Genomic DNA, 26428 nt, shown 5'->3' with positions numbered 1-26428 from the left:
AAGCTCCCAACCTAATGGCACGTTATGAGCCCCAATCTTCCAGATAAGAGTTCAAGTAGGCTACCTTCCAAAAGGACTATAGAAGCATCATACTTACCAAGACCATAACCATATAAAGATTTCTCTAACCAACTAAATGATTATTTGCTTTCCCTCAGCAGAGGGTCTTCCCAAGCATGTTACTTGGTAAATTAGTGACAAAAGCACAAGGTGGCCAAGTTTTAGCACAGAGGAAATGCCAGAGTTCCTGAAAGTCAGTTCACGCACACTTCTCAGCCATGTATGACTCTTCCACATACCAAAAAGGAAGCTTGGAGCCTGACCTTCTCGGCTTCTTCATTTCAACACACAAGGAGCGAATGTTGCTGAGCTGAGGGAGAGTCATGCACCAACAAGGTTTGTAAAGGTCATGGCTCATTCATCTTTTTGGCCAAAAAAAAAAAAAAAAAAAAGCACCCTAACCCCATGCTATGAATAGAGAAAACTTAAAAAATGTAAAGACATTCCTGATGAGACTTGTACAACTTGAAGGCACACAGATTTTCTTTGTTCAAATAGAGAAAAAGTCAATCTTTATAACAATAAAACTTAGTTATTATCTCTGCTCCATACCACACACCAGAATTAAACAAAGAAAATGAATCTTTCCCTCTATTCTGTGATAATTTGTTACCAGGTGGGAACTGAAGTACCAGGGCTACTTGGCACAAGGCCCTGTCCTATGGGCAATTTCATTTATCTATAAAAACTTTCCAACTATTGACTTTTCTATTACTTAATATATGATTCCAGCATAACAAGGGATTTCTTTGGACTTTGCATTACTGAATGCAATAGGAATGAATTGTAATAAACACTCTCAGGACCCCAAATATGACCCTTAACTCCCAGAACCTGGGAGAACTGGGAGATCAGAGTACCTGAGACCTAACTTTAAATTGTGCTCGAGTCCCAGGGTTAGAGAACTAAATGAATAAAACTGAATAGACAGCCACCTTGTTTACTGAACATAAAACAGACTTGCTGAATACTGCCACCTTTAATGGCTTCCTTCCCCACTAGCTTCCACACCTACTTAAGTAAGACTTTTTAGTTCTAGAATGAATATATATAGAGCTCTGGTAGCATAGTGCCTAAGGCACTTGACTGCTAACCAGAAGGCTGGCGGTTCAAACCCACCAGCCACTCCTCGGAAGGAAGGTTGGGCAATCCTACTTCTGTAGTGATACTGCCTCGGAAACCCAAGGAGGGGTCGCTATGAGTCGGGGCCGACTCGACGGCACACAACAACAACAAATATTAGGTGAGAAGGGTATGTTTTCACAGACTCAAGGGTAATTTCCAGAAGGGGAAAAAAAATCTAGTCTGTTGATAAATCCTATTTATTAATAAGTCACAGTCCTATGTATCAGACCATTAAGTGTTCCTATGTCCAAACTTTACTTGTTTACATTAAAAAAGAGGGAAAAATTGTGGTCAAGAAACCCCTTTTCATTGATAGATACAAGTCTGTCTGTAATTCCAAATCAACTGAAATATTTTCACAAACTGGGATGAATATTTAAATGCAGACTTTCCAAAACTAAACTCAATTCCTTAATATCTCTTAAAGAACAGTAGCTACTCATTATGCAACGTGACAATTCACTTTTTATGGCCTCTCCCACCATGGTCTTCTTCTTGTTATGTGCTGCTGAGTCGGACCTGACTCATAGGGACCCCACTTTGGGTTTCCGAGGCAGTATCGCTACGGAAGTAGATTGCTTTATCTTCCTTCCGAGGAGGGGCTGGTGGGTTTGAACCGCCAGCCTTCTAGTTAGCAGTCAAGTGCCTTAGGTACTACACTACCAGAGCTCCTGTAACTCCTACTAAATGATTGGGTGAGGTTATGCAAATAAGGTACTTGTGGCTCACTGAGTGGGATTTGATAGCTTCCTAATGATGCAAATAGCTGAGATTGGTCAGTTCTGCCATCCTGCTAGGCTAAAAATGAGCCATCCCAGAAACTGGGGTGGGCAAGGTGGTAACTGACTACCATCACCAAGAATAGCTGAGAATGGAATGTGTTCTTTGGACCCGGGGTCCCTGTGCTGAGAATCTTCTAAACCCAGGAGATAGTGAGATTTAACATTGGAGGCAGTGAGAAGCAGTAGCAGAGAAACAACCGCAATACAACCAGGAGACGTGCAAGATGGTGTGGTGGGTTTCCCAGCTTATGGAGCAAGGCAGCTATAATGGGTGTACCAACCCACAGCATGAGTCCTGAGTGCTTAGAGGCAGGCTGCTTCATGGTAGAGGGGGGTGCCTCTGGGCAATTGGTAGAGCTAGGCTCATTGAAGAAGAGAGCTGAGTGCCTCCAAGCTGAGGCTTATTAATGGAGTGCAGTGCCTCTGGACAATTATTGGCAGAGGTAGAGCTTTGTAAACTTGCCTGAGCAGGACAGAGAGGAAGCCAAGGGCTAGAGAGAGGCCTGCCTATAGAAACAGGTGAGAAGCAGCTGTCCTGACCAAAGAACTATTCTGACTCATTTTTGATTGTGAATTATAACCTGCCACTTCCCTAATAAATCCCTAAACCCCATAATCATATTATCTGTGAGCTCAGTGCAGCCACTGAAATAAATGATCAAGCCAGCAGAGAAATGGAGAGTGCTATGAGCTGGACACTGCTTGTGTCAGAACTAGTAAAAAGGATGGACGTATGTCTGACCAGGCACAGGAATCAGCCTTGTGCTGATATTGATCTTTATTCTGCCCCCGTGTGAAATGAGAAGGGCAGACATCTGTGCTGCCATCTTTACACGTTAAAAGACCAGACTGCTTGGGTTCAAATCCCAGCTCTTACTACTAGCTGCCTGACCTTGGGAAAGTTACTTAGTAACTCTGTACTTAAGTTTCCTCACATCTGCAATATAATAGTACCTATGTATCTCATAAGGTTAATTTGAGTTTTGAGATAAAGTAATACATGTTAAGTGCTTAGAACAGTGCCTGGAACAGAGTGCTGTATGTTAGAGCTATTGTTAGAGGAATTACATCATACATGCATTTAAACTTTAACAAAGTCAACTGTATAAACTCACACTGAAAATAAATACCTCAGTCCCACATCACACATTAACGAAGTATTTAAAGCTGAATCATTTTTTGTATGACATGTTAAAATGTGAAGGCTTACATCTGGTACTCAGTCAATGAAATAGGAAATCTGTTCCAAAGCTGAAGAAAAAACTGGAAGTTTTAAGAAATGGAACCATCCTAAGGATTTTTTTCCAGGGTGAACATGAACTAGGTATGAGTGTTGCTACATATGTTGATCACTGATCTCTCCACATAAGATGTACTGCTCCCTTGGAGTTACCTAGCAATACCTGACATGTTCCAATTTTAAATAGGGGAAGGAAAAATCGGTTAAGGATAAAAATGGATTTTGAAGCAGTATCCAAATAGCATTTAATGAAATTAAGAGGAGATTCCTCATAGATACTGTATATTTAAGAGTCAGTCACTGGGGTAAATGTCTATAGAAACTAATTTGTTGTGAAGCTAAACTATAAAAGCATCACACCTTTAATATGAGCAAAAAGTACCTTTAAACATTTTTTTTTCCATAATTCCAGTCAGCATTCCTGTTTGAATCAAAAATCAGCACTTACCCATTTCAGTGTCACACTTTGCTTAATGAATAGAAGTTGTAGACACTGCCATCCTGTAACAGTCTTCCAAAAAACCAAACTTAACTGCCATTGAGTTGGATCTGACTCATAGTGACCCCTCCTCCTTGGGTTTCCAAGGCAGTATCACTATGGAAGTAGATTGCCCAACCTTCCTTCCGAGGAGTGGCTGGTGGGTTTGAACCGCCAGCCAGCCTTCTGGTTAGCAGTCAAATGCCTTAGGCACTACACCACCAATCTTCCAAAAGAAAAATCTGCTAGTTTACTATCCTCTAAGCTAGTACTGATTTAACAAAAAACTCTTGGGGTTTTAATTGTAGTTAAAATAGCTGTTTTAACTAGCAGAAAGACTACACACATGGTGCAACAAAATTTACTAGCATATTTTCCATTTTCTATACTACTTGAAGGCATAGGATAGCTTGGTCTCAGCTTTCTACAATACTGTGTTTTAAATTTATCCAATAAACTCAGTACAACATTTATACAACTTAGGAGATTAAAAAAAAAAAAATCTCCACAAGAGAAAGCAACTCAGCAGACCCTGGTGTTTAACATTTTCCCACAATAACAGATAGCAATTGCAGTAAAAGGCAGATTTCAAATGTATAAATTATACCAAGATTCCTTGCAACCATCTGCCTTGCTCAAACTAATGCCACCAATTCTTATTCACTGTTAACAGTGGTGCATGAATTTTAGTTCAATGTTTATGGTCTTACTTTCTTCTTCATTGATAAAAACCTATTGAAGATGCCTCCAAGCAGCAAGGTAAGTTGCATCAGCTCTCTACTTATGGTAGAGGTGCTAACTGCAGAAGGTACATTTTAACAATAAGTAGTGCATGAAAAAACCTTAACAAGAGGCCAAATACAGAACTAGAGAGAATCAAACCAGTTATGTACATAATTGCTCAATTAAAATATAGGTACATTCAAATTAAAATATGAAATTATAACTGGTATTTAGAATCAAATTTGAAGAATTTCTTGATAAAATATAAATCCATTTCTCTTGAAATTGGAAATGACACTATCATTAACTGATGGAAAGCTAGAGACTTATTTAACCCCTCCTACACAGATAAGGAAATAAGTGACAAAGTCTCTTGCACTGAAGTTATGTATTTTAACAGCTTTACATGTAATATTCATATATAAAAAACTTTAAGTGCTTTTCTCCAATTTAAAAATCTAAAGAATTCAAAAATAAGGCATTCAATATTTGAAAAAAGTACAGATTTACAAAATGTGTATATTCTGTCATGTAAACTCCACACCAACATTATACACTTGGAAAAAAATACAAACAGGATATATTACAAATTTATGTAGCAATAACTTAGTTCATACCATGCAATAAAAAGTACATTAATCAAGATACACAAGCTTTTGTAGGTTCTAAACTGAAGGACTTTTTTTTTTTTTCTGCAGAATCCTTAAAACCTGTGGCACTTAAAATTTGTTAGCCTTTCTACGGAGAGGTAAATTATACACAACAATGATGAAAAAGATTTAACAGACCAGTTGTCTATTATGAATCATTCCAGCTTTGTTCAACAATGGCCGAAACTCTTTTCTCATATTCTCGTTTGTTTTCCTGATAAAGCTGTGCTGCCTGGCTATTGGCTGGACTGTTTGGATTTGGTTCATCCAGCAGAGACTACAAGAAAGAGGGGAGAAAAGACTTGCAGATTTATTCTTTTTACTAGCAAGTGATCAGAAATGTACCATAGAAAAGTATAGTAACAACAAATTATTCAGTGGCAGAGATTAGTATTTCTTACATATTTTTGTAGTACTTTCAGAAATGACTTGATACAATAATATAATGAGGGTTCCTACTGTTAAGAACTTACACTTCTAAAACAAATAGCTCTCAATTACCGACCCTCTAATTCCAAATAAAGTAGAACTGCATTCTTCAGCATACTAACACTTCCTCATTAACCAGAAGAAAAATAGCTTAATTAGGTTAAAATAGCAACTAACACTTTCCAACTCACTGCCACCAAGTCAATTCTGACTCATAGCGACCCTCTCTGGGTTTCCAAGGCAGTTAATCTTTATGGAAGTAGATTGCCCATTCTTCCTTCTGCAGTGGCTGGTGGGTTTGAACTGCCAACCTGGTCAGCAGTCAAATGCCTTAGGCACTACACCATGAGAGCTCCTTAACACTTTCCAAAGTTAAATCCTATTACTGTGATTACTCTGCAAATGTCTGACAGCATATTGGGTGATGAATTTTATTTCCTTTAATGAACAAAACATATATATACACCTAGCAGCAAAGGAACAATTTAGTAAAGTTGAAAACAATGTTTTTAAGATGATAGAATTAGGAGTGTGATGGAATTTTTTAAAGTCAAAAAACAGAATGTTACTTCTGCTACTCTCAAATCCATGTAACTAAAAGATCCTTCATTCTACCTCTCTTCCAAAACTGTCCTTCAAGGTCCACACTGAAAAACTGTCAGATTGCTTTGGCAATCTTTTCTTAGAAAATAGGATTTCTTGGCTAGGGCAACATGCTTGATTCTTCTCTGCACTTGGCAGTTTGAGGTCTCTATGGTTTTCCAAGCAATAATCTTTTTCCCTCCTCAAGAAGATTTTTCACTCTTCTCCATAGATCCTGTATTTCACCGGCATTTTATTAAATTTTATTAAATAAAATAAATTTTATTAAATAATTAAAGCTTGACCTGAGAAAATACTTCACTTACACATGATCAGGAAAGAGACTGGATTTAATCCAATGTGTCACTAATGAAAAATCAAACCAGTTATAGATGAAAAATCATGGTTCTTGTTTTAGCTCTGCCATTGGTTACCTGGGTGCTGGGGAAGACTTTGCTTACTTGGTCTTTAGATCACTCATAAAGTACTATATCCCAGAGAATCCTAACACACACTTACCTGAATTGATGTTAAGATAGAAGATACATCATATGTTGGACTCCATCGATTCTGAAGGATATCTAAACATATGCTACCATCAGCATACACTGGAAATACAATACTAGAATTAGTTACATATTAACTCCATCATTATTTTTAACAAAAATCATTACCACAAACAGAATGCTTGGCCTAGTCAGAAGATCTGAATATTAGGCAATAACCAAAGTATATAACCTTTCTGTCTCACAGGAAAACCAATCTTAAAATTAAGGTTTCTATGGCACACCTTGTCATCAGGAGGCTGAGTGAAAATTTTTTAGCACATATCATATAGTAAATCCATTTAATTTTCACATTTGTAAATATTCTTAAATAAAGCTTAAAAAGTTGTTCGTTTAAGGAAATAATCATGGATATGCACAAAGTTTTATCTAAGGAGGTTCATTGTCATACTATCTCTCAGAGTGAAAAACTGGAAACTTCCTTGTTTTATAAAGAGGGGACCTTGCTAAATAAATAGGTGTATATTCATATAACCAATATTAGTGTAGCCACCAGAGATATTTATGGTGGCGTAGTGCCTGAGACATTTGACTGCTAACTAGAAGGCTAGTGGTTCAAATCCAACAGCCACTCCTCAGAAGGAAAGTTGTGCAATATACTTCCATAGAGATAGATACTGCCTCAGAAACCTGAGGGGTCACTGAGTCAGGTTTGACTCAAGGGCGTTAAGTTTGATTTTGACCCTGTATTTATTAATATAAAAAGACATCCACAATTTATTCCCTTAAATAAATTTTCAATTATATATTCTACTCTGGAAAAAATTTATGTGAATGTTTTTATTTAAAATATATGCAGCCACAAAAATATCTGTAAAACTAAGTACCAAAATGCAAGTAGTGGTTATCTGTAGATAGTAGGATTAAGAATGATCTTATTTTCTTTACCCTTTTCTTATATTTTATAATTTGTTTTTGTGCTCCATTTATAACCAGAAAAAATTTTTTTTTAAACTCTTATGGTACCTTTGGGTGCGTTCAAACTATAAACGTTTCTGCTAGTACTAAAGTACTTAAACAATTTAAGTGAAGTACTTAAAATTTCCTTTAAATTTTATAGGCTGCTAAATTCTGGAAAGCTTCATGAAGCAAGACAGGTCACCCTACATAAAAAAAGGAGTAAGTGAGGCTTTTTTGGGAGGAGATGCAAATCATACTTAAATACTGTTGATTCCTCCGAGCTCTACTCTAGGCCTCTTCCTTCTGTATACAGCCTCTGGGGAATCATACTCACTCCCATGGCCTCAGGTTCTGTCTCTGTGCTCAGTACTTAAACTTAGTATGCTGCTAATAGTTATGGGGATTTGAGAGTGATGAAAATGCTCTAAATTATTTGTGGTAATGGTTGTACAACTTTGTGAACACACTAAAAAACACTGAATTGTATAATTTAAAGGGGTGAATAGTATGATATGTGAATTACATTCCAGTAGACACTAAAAATAGTAAACTAGAAAGTCAAATAATAAAAAACTCGTACCAGAAAAAAAAGTGAACTCACGCTATGAATAAGAAGGTATAAGAAACAATCCACTACATTTGTTTCCCTGTAAATTTGCTTAAGTTGATAATGCTAGCCCTATACATACACCCTTGTACATTTTATAGTTTTGGTAACCTTGATTTAAAGAACTCCTTTACAATAACTTCAGATGATTTAATATCAAGACTAAGCCAGGTAAAGCTTCAATGGAGAGTAAGTAGAGGTAAGTTGGGAATTCTCCAAAAGAGAACTAAAGTCAAACCTTAGTTTTTAAAAAAATAAAGGCAGCTGGAAGGAAAAAGTAACTTCACAGCAATGAAGCACCAAAAAGATTAAATCTACTATTGGGAAGTTACCTTGATTCCAGACACAGACAAACATACCTCTCCTCTGGGTAATTAGCTTTGTTTGTCTGGTAGCCAACCCATCAAATCTGTAGTACTAAAAACATAGGCAAAAGGACCCCTGAAAATGTTTTCACTAAAGATCAGTCAGCTGATGGGGAAAGACCATATTCAAATGAGCCCAATTTAGAAACAGGAAAATCTTTCACCTGGTAATTTATAATCTAGGAATATAAATGTAATAAAAGCAAATAGCAAGAAGTCAAAGGAGAGCAAATTTAATCACAAGTGTTAATTAACAACCAGTTATTAAGAATAGTAATAAAATAAACTTTTCAAAGTAAAAAATGGGATAAACCCTTTGAAGGCAAAGTATGGAAAACGATAATAAAAGCCTTAGACATATACAATGCTTTGACCTAGTAATTCTACTTCTAAAACTTTATTCTAAGGAAGTAAACCATGGGCATTTGAAAAGATTTATTTTCAACAATATTTAAAGTACTTGTTAAAAACGAAAAACAACTGAAAAACCAACAATTAAACAATTATTAACTTATGGTAAACACATAGAACATTTTACAGCTATTAAAAATTATGAAGAATATTTAATAAGAAAAAATGTTCTTATCATAAAAGAATATATATACACACATGTTGTTGTTGTTGTTGTTGTTATGTGCCATCGAGTCGGCCCCAACTCATAGCAACCCCTCCTTGGGTTTCCGAGGCAGAATCACTACGGAAGTAGGATTGCCCAACCCAGCGTTATTATGCTTTTAAAATTATAAGTAGCAAAATCCTTTTGGTATCTTTCACATTTTCTACAAATATGTTTTACTTTTAAATCAGAATTATTAAAATAATTTTATGTCCATTTTGGAACCCTGGTATGAAAATGTGGCTAACAATACATGGAAGCAACATCCAGAAATGGGGCCTAACAGTGAGAAGGAGCAAGACCTAAAAGAAGGGAAACAACTATGTTTTTCCTGTCATTTAAAGAAATCTAATAAATTGCTACTTACCATTTGGATGAAACATTTTGGATAAAAACCTAACAGTTGGTGGTTTATTTGGATATTCTTCAGAAAATTCTATTACTAGTTTAAAAGTACCTAAGGTAGAAAACAAACCAAAATGATTATGGTAAAGCCAGGCACAACTTTTTAACCTCTTTATCAATGAATCACCACCCTCATACTAGTTTTTGCACAACCACAAAAAATTAATGCATATTTTGTTAGCACATAAAACATATTAAACATACTTCTATGAAGACTGATAACACAGCACTGGCAAGCACTTTCTTGTGCTACTGGTAGGAATGTTAACTGTCACATTTTTGGGAGGTAATTTGGTCCTAGTGACCAAGGTTTAAAATACACATTTAGTGAACCAGTTTATGTACGAGAAATGTGGGGTGTGAAAGGATTTTCAGAGAGGCTTACTAACACATGGCAAAGGACCCAGATTGGAAGCACAGGGGCTAATATGAAAGGTCTGTTTTGTATCCACATCAGTGCTTTCACCTGAATATGCCAAGAATTGTTAAACTTTACTGTAACTGCCTACTACTGGTTAAGAGACATTTTGGTCTGTCTCCATCTATTTAATGGTCACTAGAGACACATGTGAGAGCTCTGGTAGCATAGTGCCTCAAGGGCTTGACTGCTAACCAGATTGCTGAAAGTTCAAACCCACCTGCCACTCCTCAGAAGGAGCTGAAGTCAACTCAATGGCAGTGAGTTTGTTTCTGGTTTAGAGACACAGGTAAGGAGTGCTGGCAGTACAGTGGCATTTGGCTGTTAACCAAAAGGTTGGTGGTTCGAACCACCAACTAGCTGCTCTGTGGGATAAAGATGAGGCAGTCTGCTTTCATAAACATCTACAGCCTTGGAAACCCTACGGGGGTCACTGTGAGATGGAATCGACTCCATGCCAGTGAGTTTTAGTTTAGAGACACAAGCATTTATAAAATCATGCGTTTGTAGTAATGCAATCTGTTAAATGTTAAACTCTCAATTCCAATTCCCTGAAATAAACATTATTAATGAATTTGTGTTTGTCTTCCTTACTTCTTTTGGGCTTATTCAGTTATCCAAGGAACTTTTATCTTGAGGAAACCCACCTGATGGTTGGAGAGGTTTTCCCACTACAGCCTCTTGGACATACTCAGGCAGCTGGGACTTAAACTTTAAACCATTCCAGATTGTTTCTACAAAATTCTTCCCTTACCTCATCAATACTGTTTAAAAACATGCAACAAACAAACAAAACCCTTTTCAGCCTAAAAAAAAATCATTCTGACTTCATTTGACTAAGACTTGAGGCGCATATTTAGTAAAATGTTGTAGAGGTTGTATATCAAATATATTATCACACAGACAAGGGTTGGAATTTATTATCAATTTTTACTGTTCCATCAAGCCATTTTTAAGTGAAATTAGTATCCTTTCGAACTACAAAGACTACAAGACAGTATGGTGCCACTGCCTTGATTTGTGCCAAGATGTTAAAGTACTTAGGTGCAGCTTTAGCTGCCTTTACTTTTGTATTACCAATGTAAATGACTTATTTTGAAGACAGTTTTGATCACATGGACCCCCGTGGTTCATGGACCACACTTGAGAACCCCTGGTATAGGGTAAAAAGCTGAAATATTTAAGTACTTTTTTCAATTCCTCATCCACACTTTGACTATGATGTGTTATCAAAAAAACTCACTCATTGCCATCTAGTTGGATCAGACTCACAGGGACCCCTCCTGAAAGCTGAAATAGTTAAGTACTTCTTTCAATTCCTCATCCACACTTTGACTATGATGTGTTATCACAAAACTCACTGTCATCTAACTGGATCAGACTCATAGGGACCCCTCCTCCTTTGGTTTCCTAGGCAGTATCACCATGAAAGTAGATTGCCCAATCAATCTTCCTTGCCTTCTGGTTAGCAGTCAAATGCCTTAGGCACTATGCTACCAGAGCCAACAGGGAACATGCAAATGAGGTGTATGGAACTCTAATGTTGGGAATGGTTAGTTTTGTCACTCTGGCAGGCTTAAAATGAGCCTTCCTAGAGGCAGAAATAGGAGATCTGGTAGCATAATGCCTAAGGCACTTGACTGCTAACCAGAAGGCTGGAGGTTCAAACCCACCAGCCACTCTTAGGAAGGAAGATAGAGCAATCTACTTCCGTAGTGATTATCGCCTCGGAAACCCAAGGAGGGGTTGCTCCTAGTCGGGTCCGTAGTATGCACATAACAACAGAGGTAGAAAAAGGGATCTCACTCTTATCAAAACAGAAGAGCTGGAGTTGGAGTGTAGTGTGTGCTTGGACCTGAGATACCTGTGCTGGATCTCCTTGGCAGAGACACCCGGCTGAAAAATGGCGGCAGTGGAACCAAGAGGCATGAGACAGAGTGGGAACCTTACCAGCCCACAGTGAGAAAGCTGAGTACCCTTGGGCAGGAGGCTTGCTGGTGGAGTGGGGTACACCTATCAGCTGAGCTAAAAGGGCTTTGTAATACTTACCCGAGCAGGGCAGAGGCCAGGCCAAGAGGCCAAGGGCGAGAGAGGCATGCCTGAGGGGAGACTGACCTGATCAAAGAACTGTGTCCTGAGCCCATTTCTGAATGTGAGTTGTAGCCTATTACTTCCCTAATAAACCCATAATCTGAGTATTGTTTGTGAGTTCTGTGTGGCCACTACAAGGAATTAAAGAACCCAGCAGATAAGTAGTGAATGCCCCGGGAGAGATGGCTGGTGTCAGAATTGGTGAACAAACTGGAGGGTGATAGCATGTCTGGCCTCATAGGAATTAGAAGCCTCAGGCTTTTGATGGTGATTCTGTCTCCTTCTTGTGAGGTTAGAGGAGTGAGAAGATGCCTCCAGGCCCTTTTTGCATGTGTGCTATAACTAGGGAAAACCTAAGTGCTTGGTTAAAATAAATTTGTTAAATTCACTTATATATTGTAACTAGTTTCCTTATTTTCCTGGCTCCTGGTGAGGATACCTAACCTGACTTGCAAAAGATCACGCAGAATGTTACCATCGACACTATGGCCTCGGGTTATCCTTCAGGCCTGGAACTGGACTCACTTTCTTGGATTAGCTCTCAGCCAAAGAGTAGAAAGGCCTACAAGCAGAACCTCTACCCCAGGGAGATGTACCCTTTAGCTCAATCAACCAGGAAGCATCAGAAGGGCATCATTTGCATAGTGGGAAAGCTGGACAGACAGGAATGCACAGATAAGAAGGCCACAGGCAAAGGGTAGTCACAGGGAAGGGATGGGAGGAGAATTTTGTATTGTTAGGATTATAATTGGGCTGTGAAAGCAAATATGCATGAACTGTTGAGAGTAAAACAGACCTGCTTTATAAATACATAAAATCACAATAAAAAAAATTATGCAGAATGTTAACTACTTATGAGTTAAATGCTAGTTGTATGTGAAGCTACTGGGAGCTATGTATGTTTAAGAACCATTTTCATTTTAGTTCATCACACTATCAATATAGGTTACCAAAAAAAAAAAAAAGTGTGATTGTTTTCATGTTTACTTCAGGAACATCTTTAGCATGCTACAAGGCCATCTAAATAGAAACGATTTTCAACTTCTATCCTGCCAGTGGTAGCATAGTGCCTAAGGCACTTGACTGCTAACCCGAAGGCTGGTGGTTCAAACCCACCCGCTACTCTTCGGAAGCAAGGTTGGGCAGTAGTGATACTGCCTTGGAAACCCAAGGAGGGGTTGCTAGGAGTTGGATCCGACTCGAGGGCAAATAACAATAACAACATCCTGCCATCTAAGGAGCTCTGGTAGGACACTGCCTAAGGTATCTGACTGCTAACCAGAAGGCTGGTGGTTCAAAACCCAGCAGCCACTCCTCAGAAGCAACACTGGGCAATCTACTTCCATAAAGATTCACCACCTAGGAAACCCAATGGGGGTCGCTATGAGTTGGAATCGACTTGACGGCAATGGGTTTGGTTTGGTGTTTTGGATCCTGCCATCTAGGCTTACAGTTCCACAGCCAAATTTCAACCTAAGAGAGGGAACCAGCAATGGAAATAATCAACCTGATGTGGGAAAAAAAGCCTTTGTGAACTATATATCCTCAGCAAGTTTATTTCGTTTTAACCTAGCCTGTTAACAATCGAAAATGGTTTTAAGTAGATGTACTACTTCTACAATTTCCTACTTAAAAGTATCCTATTAATACTTTAAAAAAAAAAAAAAAAAGCATACTGAGAATAACTTACCATCTTCAAAGGGTGTCCCTTCTGGTCTGAAAACAAGAAGATTTCTGATTAAAATTAAGCTCTTCAATTCAATCAAATCTGCTTTTTTCTTGATCTTCAAAAATGGAAAGGATTAACTCCAACAGAGAAAGAAGGGTTCAATCTAATGATTTGTGGAATTTTCCCATATTATCAAATACCACCTTAAGTCCAGATTTTCAAAGATAAAGGCATAAAGAATAACTTACATTTTCTGAGCATTCCTTTTAGAATGGTTTTATAATAAATTTGTCATGATTTTAGCACAAGAATTTAATTCATAAACACCAGTCATTTTGTAAATATGTGTGTATTTAAGAGAAAAATTTACACCAATTAAGAGGGTAATCAATAGTCTAATTATGACATCAAACCAAAGGGTACTGTTTTTCAACAGTTAGTAGTTTCCAGTAATCATTCTTGTTCAAGTTGGCTAGGAGTGGCTTATGTTACCAAGAAAGTCATTTCCTTTTGTTCTGATCTTTTCCTTACCTCCTCCATATCCCAATTTCAGCTTTCCTAAACAGTAGTATGGTTTAATTATTATTTGCAAAAAACATTCAGGATCTCAAAAACCCATGGTACAGTCTCTACGTAACGGACGATCACTTTAAAAGTGCATTTCGTTTGCTTTTTGTTTCTTTCTAGTCTTTGATGTACATTCTTACAAGTGATTTTTTTTATCAAACTATTCCTTTGAAACAAACCTGGATTTTAAATTTTAATGCAAAACCCTAGCTTAAAAAGAATGAAAGAAAAATGAAAAAAAAAAAAAAAAAAAAAACCCACCAAACTCACTGCCATGGAGTCCATTTTGACTCATAGCGACCCCCTTTGGGTTTCTGAGGTGGTAAATCTTTATGTAGTAGATCACACAGTCTTCCTTCCACAGAGTGGCTAGTGGGTTTAAACCACCAACATCACCAACATTCTGGTTAGCAGTCAAATGCCTTAGGCACTATGCCACCAGAGCTCCTTAGATTCAGTCCAGGGAACACAAAAAAAAAGACATAAGGAACATTTAAATTAAAAAACATATATATAATATTTAAGAAGACTGTTTCGCAAATGGCTCATTTGGTTATTTCACACTGAGCTGTGAAATATTTTCATTTAAATTCTCGCCACAGTGGAAATTCTCAATGTTTTTGGTTCCAAGACTTTTCACAGTTGCAACAAAATACAAGGAAAATATTTGCTTGGTACATTTTGTACAAAATACTGTATCTTTTCTCTTTTCTTATGCCATTCAATTTAGTTTCAAATGGTATTTTTCAGTAAGACTCAAAATGACTCTAAAACCAGTATGTAAATGTTGAACCACAAATAAATTTTATGTGACAAAACTCTTAATTATTTTCCTAGTTTATCTTGCAGTTTGTCCTTACGATCCTTGATTTCACCTCAGTCTCATTTCCTAAACATCTGTCACACATTCACTTTTCTTAAGAATTACACCTATTATTTGTTCTAACTTTGAACTCACCCAAATATAACTGCATTCCACTGCATGATGTTGTTTTCAGATGGTGCGCCACTAACACCCACAGGTGGGTCCTCTTGCAACCTAGGAATCCAAAGTAGTAACTTTAAAAGTTAAACATTAAGGTCAGTAAAGAGATAAAATGAAACACTTACTTTCTCTTCATCATACTAGGCGACACAAACTAAACTCATTTCCTTGTCTTTGTGCTAAACTGGAATGAACTATTTGTGATTATAAAAAAATCAATATTTAATAGATTTACTAAATACCTCTGCAAATATTCTTAAAGTCTAAAGGGTTTGGGATTCATCTCTCTTCAAATATCTTCAATACTCTTCTCTTAAAGAACTGATGTTAAAACTCAAGTGCAAAAATAGTTTTACAGAATCCAATTTGCTGCTCTAAATATGCAAAGACTTAGATTCCTAACAAAAGGTATGTGTGCCACACACACACACACAAAACCTTAATGTAAACACTAAAGGGCTGCAACTGCTCATACTCTTTTAATTAGGAAATCAATTTTAAAAAAGAGTGATTTTATCTCATTTGCTTCAGTTAGCAATGGCTTTTAAAGTTATCTGAATCTTCAGTTTGGTTTAAACAGCTCTGTACTAACAACCAAATCATAGCCGGCAAACCATGAGACAATACAAAGTCAAATTCTTGTAACCCAAAGACCCTTGGAAAACTACCAAAGGGGCCATGTGTTCAAAGCAGAATTAAATCAGCGAAAAGCAGTATTGAACCAAGGGAACAAAGGACATGATCTGCAAGTTTTATTATTTGATTTTTCAGTCATGCGAGTTAATCTCAACTCTACTAATTTCGAACTTCAGAACTTTTGTACCAAAGAGACTTTTCTTTTAAAAACTATACCACCTAAATATAAGCGTGTGTGTATATATAAAGAGAATTATCATGTGGTATTTGTCCATTAGTCCACAAAAAATGGTTTTTTAGTTAACTTTAACCAAATTAAGCCATGATGAATAAGAAAGACCCTTACAGAACTGCTAAGACGCCTAAAGCGGCTCCGGAAGACTTAAGTTGGGCAAAGCCCGAAACAATGGTTTCTAAACGTCTCACCTAAAGCTTTATAATGGGAAAGTTTAAACGTTACTTCCTGAGCAGTTAGCCTTTTATACTCCCCAAAAAATGTGGCTTGTGCAAAGGATCACGGTGTCAAGTTTTCTCATCTCTTTTTATTTTTCCATACCTCAAAGTATTCACTAATAAGTAAGCAGCTGAAAAAGTCATTTTCTCCTAGCCCAACACCTAACAAAACCTCATTTTACAAACGGAGGCCCAGGGACTATCAAGTTAGTGCTTGCCGGAAAGAAGGCATGATTCCAGAAGGATTTGGAAATTACAGATAGGGCTCTCTACACGAGAAGGCACTGGCAGCCAGCGGTGCCAGCCCGAGGCCCAGGCCTCCGGGCCAGTTCTCAAGGTCTTTTCAGGCGAGCGGGGGCAGAGTCGGGTTTCGGGGGATGGGTTAGCAACCTCGGAACCTAGTGCTTCAAGACCCCACCCTCACTGAAGAAAGGAAAGGAATGAGGGGTAGTGGGCTTATCCTAACCCCTAGCCCTCAAGGAGACCGCAGCCGAACAAAGCTGACTGGTGCAGCAGGCGAACAAACCTCGGCAATACAGCTCACTTTGCGGGGACTGCAAAAGGGGCGCAGTACGGTGCAGGGGCCGGAGAATAAGGCTTGAGCGCTTGGGCCGGAAGCTGGCCGAAGTGGGCAGCAAGGAACCCTAGGCCTGCCGACAGCCACCTATTTTTGGGGGGCGGGGGGAGCTATCAAGATTCCTAACCCTGCCAGTGAGTAACAAGAGAGGGAGTGGAGCAGGGAATAAGACCGGGCTCCCCTCGATCGGAAGGGAAGGTGTCTCCGCCCTACAGCTCCGTAGCTTTGAGGAGCAGCCAGCCAGAGGAAGGTGAAGGCCCTTACCGCTTGAAATCCCGCATGAGCCTCCTTCTGGCTGGGGTCGACATGCTCCCAGCTGCCCCGCGGTCAATCTGAAAGAAAAGAGTCCCGCACAAGCCCCCCCCACCCCCCGGCGCGGCGGCCGAGTCACCGTGGGTCACAGCCGCCGCGGCAGCACAAACAACTCTGCAATGACGTCTCCCTCCGCCGCCTCCAGATCCCTCCGCCCTCCGCCAGTACCACAAAGTGAAGGGAGAGGTAGAAGGTGAGCGAAGGCGGGACGTAAGAAAGCTTGTTCCAGGAACCTCTCAGCAGAGACTGTTGTCATTTTGACTTCCTGAAATCATCGCCAAATTGATGTTCTTTTAGCCCGGGGCCATTCTATTAAAAGCCATTATGGCCGAAACACCACCCTGTTTCCCCCCTTAACTGGTTTAGCCTCGGCCGGATGGGGACAGAGGGACGCATCCGGGGCCAGAGATTTCAGGGGAAGGGGGTGGGAATGACGTAAGGTCACGTGACTTGGGCAGCGTTGTCAACAATCCATCTCTGAGGGGGAGGGGTGAAGTATCTAGAACCACGTGTCCCTATGACGCGATCAGAATGGATCACGTGGGAGCGTCTCCTGAATCAGCTTCAGCCGAGTCTACCAAGCGGGTCCGACTGGAGGGCACATAACCATCACCACCACCACCATCACCAAGCGGGTACCTAAATTTACCAGGCTGAGTGCTTTTATTAGTCTTTCCTCCAGTTTGTCCCTGATACTGGGACCACATTATCGAAGAGGTCATGCTGGAAGCAAGTTTGTATTACTTCCTAAATCTTTAAAACGGAGCCCAAAATAATGTGGACTAAAAATTCACTCTGGTCGGTTCAGTGGTTTATCAATCTGGGTATGAGGCAAAGGGGGCCTGCTCGATTTTCTACTAAGTGCAACATTGAATGTTGAGGCTCACCCGAAACAAAATCCCTGGAATTGCTTCCTTAACGTCACCCAAACGCGCTTTGGTGGCATGGTGCCTAAGGCATTTGACTGCTAACCAGAAGGCTAGCGGTTCAAACCCACCAACCATTCCTCGGAAGGCAGGTTGGGCAATCTATAGTGATGATAACCTTTTCCTTTAGGTGGGGTTTTCATAATTGGAAATTCTGGGCAAATCTAAAAGAAAGGTGTACAAATTCTACACGGTTGTTTAAAATCATCATGGAATTAGTTTTGTTTTTCCTATATGGTTCTCTCATTTTTAGGGTTTGTGTCAAGAATCCATGGATTGAACTATGGTAGAATATCCTATTTGTCAAGAAACGCGAGGGTGCGATGGCTGTTACAAACATCTACAAATACTCAGATTTGCAGATCGTGCTAACATGAGCAGGGATTATCTAGCTAGCCTGAGATAACCTCATTTCTGGCTTTCTACACTAGCAAGTATGGCTCAAATGAGCCCACTTACCGCCATTTCCTCTATTCACTGAGTTTCCTCCCTCTATTGAAAAAAAAACAAAAAATCCATTGCTGTGGAATTCCTACTCATAGCAACCCAAGAGGACAGAATACAACTGTCCCATAGGGTTTCCAGGGAGCTCTGGTAGCATAGTGGCTAAGACACTTGCCTGCTAACCAGACGGCTGGCGGTTCAAACCCACCAGCCACTCCTCGGAAGGAAGGTTGGGCAATCCTACTTCCGCAGTGATACTGCCTCGGAAACCCAAGGAGGGGTCGCTATGAGTCGGGGCCGACTCGACGGCACATAACAACAACAACAATAGGGTTTCCAAGGCTATGTCGGTTCCAACTGCCCACTCTTTGGTTAGCGACTGAGCGCTTTAACCTCTGCATCATCAGGACTCCTCTGGCTCCAGGTCTTTGTTGCTCAGAATGACTCTCAGTACTTTTTCCTATACCTCTGGCAAATTCTTCAGCTCAAGATGGGGGAAGTGAGGACCTTTGTACTGCAGTCTTCAACTTGCTCACAGTTCCAAGGACACAAAGGATTAACTTTCCTGGTACCTCCCTTTCTTCAAATCCTGACTTCTTCCTCTAGCTTTTCATAACTGATCAAGTTAGTCAGGCCTAATCTTGATAAATCTTGCTATTCATTCACAAATGTTACTCTGTAGGCTAAAAACTGACTTTTTTTTTTTTTTTTTGGCCATCCTGGCATCCCATCTATAGCTAGGAAGTAAGACAGGCTGGGTAGGGTACCATGCAGTGAAATGCTGAAGACAACAGGCTGAGTTTGTTTGTTTTTCAGTCCCTGTTATGTCACTTATCTAGTAATTTATAACTGTATGTGGTTTTCCTAAACGAGTAATACTTTTGACAAGTACCATAAAGGTTCTTCATAGTCTTGAGAGTAATGTATAAGCAAGAATCATTGGTTGTCCGGGTCTCCAGGACTGCCATAATCTATTATTTGCACAAAGAATAGTTTTAAACTAAAATTGTTTAGTTTATCAATTCTGTAGCTCTACACTATAAACTGACTGAGGCAAGGACCAGTCTGATTCATGCTCTGTCCTTTACAAATATCTAATCCACAATAAATATTGAATACATACTTACAGCAAGTCTGGGCTGACTATAAGATTTACTTTGAGGAGCTCTGGTAGCATAGTGGCTCAGGCACTTGACTGCTAACCAGAAGGCTGGCGGTTCAAACCCACCAGCCACTCCTCGGAAGGAAGATGGGGCAATCTACTTCCATAGTGATACTGCCTAGGAAACCCAAGGAGGGGTCGCTATGAGTCGGGGCCGACTCGACGGCACATAACAACAACAACAACATTCATAGATTCAAAGTACTTTATAATACTGTTAAATAACTTTTCAAAAGGAAAAGAAGGTTTTGAATATTTTGCTGGTGGAAATGAAAACCATGGTCATTTCTCTTTCTCCCACTCACAATCTCTACACCTTAGCAGCATATTAGAAACACTTAGAGGAGCTTTTAAAATACCAATTCCTTTACCATATTCCAAGTAAATCAGAATTTCTAGGCGTGAGGACTTCTTAAAAGTTCTCCAGGTGTGATTTAAATGTGTATTTTGGGTGACAAGAACTAGGCTGGTATGTATTAGATAGTAACAGGGTTAGTCCTTATTAGGGGAAGCATGGTAAAATTTGAACCCTCAACTCATTTTACAGAAAAAAACAAACCCTAAAACCCTGAGAAAGACAGTATTCCCTAGGCACTTTGTTAACCTATACCCTAATTATTTATTGTAAGCTGTCACTACACTTGAACATGTCCAGTTCTTAAGCAATTAAACACCAGCCTCTTGTTTCTGTGTCCTTCTTTTACGTGTGTGGTAGAATTCTTTGAACTATTTTCTTCAGAGCCTTTTAACAAAGTGGCAGTTTTAACGTGTAATGGAGTTTTTTTAAAAGACAGATTACTCCAAAAACCATAACCAACTCACTGCTGTCCAGTCCATTCGACTCGTAGCGGACCCTTCCTTGGTTTCCGAGGGGGTGGTGGTGGTTGTTATGTGCCGTCCAAGGGGGTATCTCTATGGAAATAGATTGCCCAATCTTCCTTCTGAGGAGTGGCTGGTGGCTTTGAACCGCCAGCCTTCTGGTAAGCAGTCAAATGCCATAAGCACTACTCCACCAAAATTTTAAAACATATACTAAGTGTTCACAAAATGTTCTTAAGTTATCATCATTTCAAGGCTGTATATTAATAACCGAGGACAAATTCAGGTCTATGGAATATTATTGCAGCTAGGTAACTTTGGTTAGGTAACTTAGCCAAAACCAAACCATACGCCTTGGAAGTCTAACTTTACAAACTGTCACACCTTAATGTCAACAGCCATTCTTTTAGCTGCTAGTCCAACAGAAAGGTCAGCGGTTCAAACCCACCAGCCACTTCGCGGGACGTGGCAGTCCGCTTCCCTAAAGATTTACATTTTTGGAAACCCGATGGGGGCAGTTCTCTGTTCTGTAGAGTAACTGAGTCAGAATCGCTTGAGGGCAACGCGTTTGTTTTTGTTGTTCCCCGATCTGGTGGCGTCCGCGACGCATGCCTGACAAGTTTGCCTCGGCTCCCCTCCCTAGCAGATTTGCAGACGCTCACCCTGTTGTCAAAATGTGGATATCCTCATCCCACTCAAAACTAACCTTGTGAAGAAGCCCTGAGTTTGAACGAAGCCAAACCCACCAACCCCCCAACGGATCCCCAAGCAAGCTTCCATTTTAGCGCGCTCCAGGAGCCCCTTCCGCTTTTTCTCACTTTCCTTCCGGGTCGGGACCAAACCGATGATCCGGTCTTGCGCACCAGGAGACGAGTGCTCTGCCCGCTATTCTGTTGCCATGGTAGCGGGCGGCTGCGAACTGGCTGGATTCGCAGGCAAAGGAGGGTCGGTGTCGGGTTGCAGGAGTGGGACTGCGTGGAGTCAGGCCCACAGGATTGCAGAATGGGTTGAGGTGGTGGCCGCTGCCACACCAAATCGACAGCGGGGTGAGGCGCGTGACTCCCATCCTAGACCTTTAGACGTCGGATGTGAGAAGCGGGCGGGACTTGGGCTTTCTTGGGTCCCGGGGCCTGATATGTGGGCGACTGCAGTAGTGTGGGGAACCAATAATTGACGCAGGAATGACCGGCAGTGTGGGGGGACCTTACGCTTGATGGGTGGGTGGGACGTAGTAGGTGAACCTCAGTGATGGGAATGACCGAGGCAGCCGGGTAAGTTCTAGTAAGGTCTAGAGCCCTACAGGTACGTCTTACTACCAGGCTGCCATAGTTCTCAAAGACAGTTTCTGTGGAAAATATTCAGTTTTGTCTATGTTTCTATAGTTGTACGTATGGGTTTATTTTGGAAATGCGTTATCTAGATTGAATAAAAAAAATATAAACAATTAACATTTTTTCTCTTTATTTCTGTGAAGAAGTAGAAGCCAGACTTGAAAATGGAGATGTATGAAACCCTTGGAAAAGTGGGAGAGGGAAGTTATGGAACAGTCATGAAGTGTAAACATAAGGTTACTGGGCAGATAGTGGCCATTAAGATATTTTACGAGAAACCAGAAAAATCTGTCAACAAAATTGCAACAAGAGAAATAAAGTTTCTAAAGGTTTGCTTCTTTTGCCTTAATTGTTCTATAAATCAAAAGATAAATTGTTGGGGAATAAAAAAAAAAAAAAACCTAAGATACTTCAGTTAACACAGGTACTAAGAGGTAATAGAAAAACAATTGTGATATCCTGCTTATTTTCTATGTATTATAATTTTATAGTGATACAAGATGCATGTGCTTATGTATAATTTAACAAAAGCCGTGCCAAATGTGGGGCGCTCTTGTGGCGTAGTGACTAAGGCCTTTGATTGCTAACCAGAAGGCTGGTGGTTGAAACCCACCAACCACTCCTGGGACGGAAGATTGGACAATCTACTTCCTTAGTGATACCACCTCATAAACACAAAGAGGGGGCACTATGGGTCGGGCCAACTCCATGGCAGTGAGTTTGGTTTGTTTCTGGTAAAGATGTAAAAGACAGTCCCTGTTATTAAGGGAACTGTGTACATCAGCTGGTTAGAAGGCCTTTTCCTGGACAATCTCTCTTGTTCTGTAACTCTCTTGCACTTCAGCTGATTGTTTTCTTGTACTTAATCATTAAATATATATCTATATATAGATATAGATGTATGCTAGGAACACAAAGATGAAAATCTAATTATTATTAAAGTGAAACCTGTGAGAACTGGAAGTTGGCTGGACTGCCTTGTTTTTCTCAGTGTTACAAGTTTTCTGCCTCTGACAGTGCAGTCACCACTTTTGTATTGCTGTCTGTTACATGGGAAAGATTTTAGTTTTCATTCTCTGACAGGTTTACACCTTATACAGGTTCCAGTTTTCATAGGTTCTACTGTATAACTATTATACAAAATTATTTTGAGATGCCTTAACTATTCTCATTGCCTTAATGTAGAATTTTTAATTTGGCATAGTCTAACTCCACTTAGAGAGATGTCTTGGATTAGTTAACATTCTTAATCCAAAAAGGTTTCTATAATGACCTAATTTGAACTAAATTTTTATCTCTTAAAATTTTATTAAATAAATTATGGTTAGAATAACTAGTGAGAGTATCTGTAGGAAAGTTGTGAGGTAATGGAGAAAAACAAAATTAATCAAATTGGAAAGGGGTAATAGAGCATTTCCAGGAGTTTTGTCCTTTGAGAAAATACCTGCCTTCTCACCCCTGAGTGATCTCCCCTAGGTTATTAACTAATATTAACCCTTCACTGTTTCCATTGTCTTTACCTTTCAAAACAAAGACTGGTTAGGAAACCCATAATTTTCTTTGGTTGAAGGATTAATTTGTAGTGTCTGTTGTTGTTGTTGTTATATGCCGTCGAGACTCGACTCGACCCCTCCTTGGGTTTCCGAGGCAGTATCACTACAGGAGTAGGATTGCCCAACCTTCCTTCCAAGGAGTAGCTGGTGGGTTTGAACCGCCAGCCTTCTGGTTAGCAGTCAAGTGCCTTAGGCACTATGCTACCAGAGTAGTGTCTAGAGACAGTGAATTCTTTCTCTTGCTGCCAGCATTTTGTCACTGCAGTACTCCGCTATCTTGCCAACCAGGGAAATTGAAATCAAAAATAGGAAAGAAATCTGGTACTATATTTTGGCATGTTTTTCTATTAGGCGTATTTTAAGGACTTTAGCCACTCCTCGGAAGGAAGATTGGGCAATCTACTTCTGTAGAGATGTCACCTCAGAGACAAAAGGAGGGGTCGCTATGAGTTGACACCACAGCAGTGAGTTTGTTTTGAGTGTTTGTATTAATGCAGAGAATTGGGAAAAATTGACATTATGCCAGTGGAATAACGGAAAATATTTTTTCATTATAATGTGATTTTCTAATGAATTCACTGTTACCCCTTAATATTTAGCCAGATGAATATTTTTGATAATTTTAATAAATGGTTACATTATTTCAAAATTGGTTGTAATTAAGTCAGTATGTTGAAAAATAAAATAAGCATGTTAAACCTCATTTGTTTTTTAAGTTGGTACATATTTTTGACATTTTGAAATTCTGTCATTGTTAATAATTGCTACCATTATAAAATGTTTTGTTGTTTAATAGAATAGTACAGACAATAGAAGTTTAATCATAAATAATTATCTTTCACATATCTGAAGAGAGACCTTATCAAGACTTTCTAGACATTTTGATACTCTTCTCTTTCAGACTGATGAGTTTATAAACATGTCCACCTAAAACTTATGATTTACTATCTAGAGTTTAGGACCAAAATCAGAGAATAATTAATTTCTGTAAATTCAAATCAAATACTCAATGCTGTGGAAATCTGTGCATTTGAAACGTAAGAATCTTTTAAATTTCAGATGTTAAATTTAACTACAAACCAAGGTAAATGATAGCAATATATCTCTTAGCGAGTTGCGTTACAGTACATTAAATTATTTTAATAAGTAATCAAGTGCCAATTTGAGGTAAAGCAATATATCTCACTTTGTTCTATAAATACTGATCATGAAATGGATTAAAAGTTTCCTTAAAATAAGAATATAAACAAATCATCTGAGAAAATTTGGTTGAAATACATGAAGGAAAAGAAGCTGAGGTTATTTGCTTTTTTTAAAAGTTAGATAGGTGTTTGAATTATTGTGCATGAAATAATTTATTAAAAATGTGTTTCTTTTGTCAATAGCAATTTCGTCATGAAAACTTGGTCAACCTGATTGAAGTTTTTAGACAGAAAAAGAAAATTCATTTGGTGTTTGAATTTATTGACCACACAGTATTAGATGAATTGCAACATTATTGTCATGGACTAGAGAGTAAACGACTTAGAAAATACCTCTTCCAGATTCTTCGAGCAATTGAATATCTTCACAATAATAATGTAAGTGCTTCAGAATATACCAAAGTGTTGGGTGAATATGAATTATAAATGTCCTTTAAACAATGTTCTATTTTATGAAGGTTAAAACTGTAATTAATATTAATATAAATATTAATTTGCTTTTAATTTAAATTTCTCTAATTGATATCTTAAAATGGAGGTAGGAGGTAAGATACAAATAAATAAAATTGATCTTACTATTACTGACCTCATAATTTGATTGCGGAACTGAAAACATTTACTGAGCACACAAAAATTGTAACTGTAGGGCAAACCAAGTATGTGATGCTCAAGGGGAGGAATCAGCAGTTAGGAATAGAAGAATCAGCTATCATTTGGGGCACTTTTTTTTTTTTAATTGTGCTTTGGGTACAACTTTACAGAGCAAATTTGTTTTACATTCAACAGTTTGTGTACATTTGATTTCCCAGCCCAATTAGCATTCCTAACCATAATAAACTCTCCGCCTCTCCCATCCCTGTGACTACTCCCTCCCTGTGCCTTTCTTAACTATGCACTTCTGTCTGTCTAGCTTTCCCTCTATGTGAGAGCTTTTCCTCTATGTGAATGCTACTTCTCTGGTATCTCATGGCTGATTACTCTAAGGGGTGCAACTCCCTGGAGTAGGTGAGTGCATCACCCTGGGGTAGGTGTCATGTGTGTAGGTCTTCTTACTGTTGGGCTGGGAGCCAGTCCATGAGAGTGAGTCTATTTCTAGGCCCAAAGGGTAAGCCAAGGCCATAGTCTTAGGAGTTGCACCAGACTCTATCTGACCAGTAATTCTGGTCATTTTTGTTTCTGAATTTTGTTCTACATTTTTCCTCCCACTCTATTCTAGATCTCTAGTTTTGATCCCTTTCAGCTGGGGTATTTTTTATTAGAGAAAGTTCATTAAGATGTTGAAACTCAGAGCCATAGCTTGATGGAGACATGATCAAATGAAGGGAGGTGTGGAGGTAGGAACTAAAAATTTGGCCATGGGATTGACAGTAGCTGTGGATATCTTAGGGGAAGAAAGGAGAAACAAAGTGACTGAGATGTGTAGGGCCTTGTAGTTTAACTTACGAAAAACCAAAAAAGAGAAAAGGTAAGCTATTTTGATTTTTAGCGTTGCCTTTAGCATTGCCTAGTGCTTAGCTCAGCAGGTTTTTATGGGACTGTGCTTTTTCTTATTTTTAATAGAGCTCTGCTTTCTGGAAAATTAATATGTATTCAGGAAATAGCTCAACAGTAAAAGCCTCAAAAACAAATTTACTAGTAAGTGATGCAGGCACCACCACCATTGGTGCCATCATGTTGATTCTGACTCATGGCAACCTCATGTATTGCAGAGTATATCTGTGCTCCATAGGGTTTTCAAGGCTGTGACCTTTTATT

The 26428-nt window shown here is 39.1% G+C and overlaps 2 protein-coding genes across 2 annotated transcripts in view; one reads left to right on the top strand and one right to left on the bottom strand.

Moving 5' to 3' along the window:
- Positions 1-5206: 5206 nt before the first annotated feature.
- Positions 5207-17232, bottom strand: UBE2B (ubiquitin conjugating enzyme E2 B). Its single transcript, XM_007943761.2, has 6 exons — positions 17189-17232; positions 15232-15312; positions 13728-13753; positions 9491-9580; positions 6589-6677; positions 5207-5335 (listed from the first exon to the last, which is right to left on the bottom strand). The coding sequence occupies exons 1-6, from the start codon at positions 17230-17232 to the stop codon at positions 5207-5209; spliced, it is 459 nt and encodes a 152-aa protein (XP_007941952.1).
- A 4850-nt stretch (positions 17233-22082) lies between these two features.
- The window catches only part of CDKL3 (cyclin dependent kinase like 3), a 99002-nt gene continuing 94656 nt past the window's right edge, over positions 22083-26428 (top strand). The window contains exons 1-2 of the mRNA XM_007943760.1: positions 22083-22247; positions 24857-25051. Coding sequence (XP_007941951.1) covers positions 22083-22247; positions 24857-25051 — 360 coding nt within the window. The remainder of the gene's footprint in view (positions 22248-24856; positions 25052-26428) is intronic.

The sequence above is a fragment of the Orycteropus afer genome, unplaced genomic scaffold, assembly GCF_000298275.1.
Source record: "Orycteropus afer afer isolate SDZICR_OR568_19922 unplaced genomic scaffold, OryAfe1.0 scaffold00112, whole genome shotgun sequence".
NCBI lineage: Eukaryota > Metazoa > Chordata > Mammalia > Tubulidentata > Orycteropodidae > Orycteropus > Orycteropus afer.
This window is presented reverse-complemented; position numbering and strand designations above follow the sequence as displayed.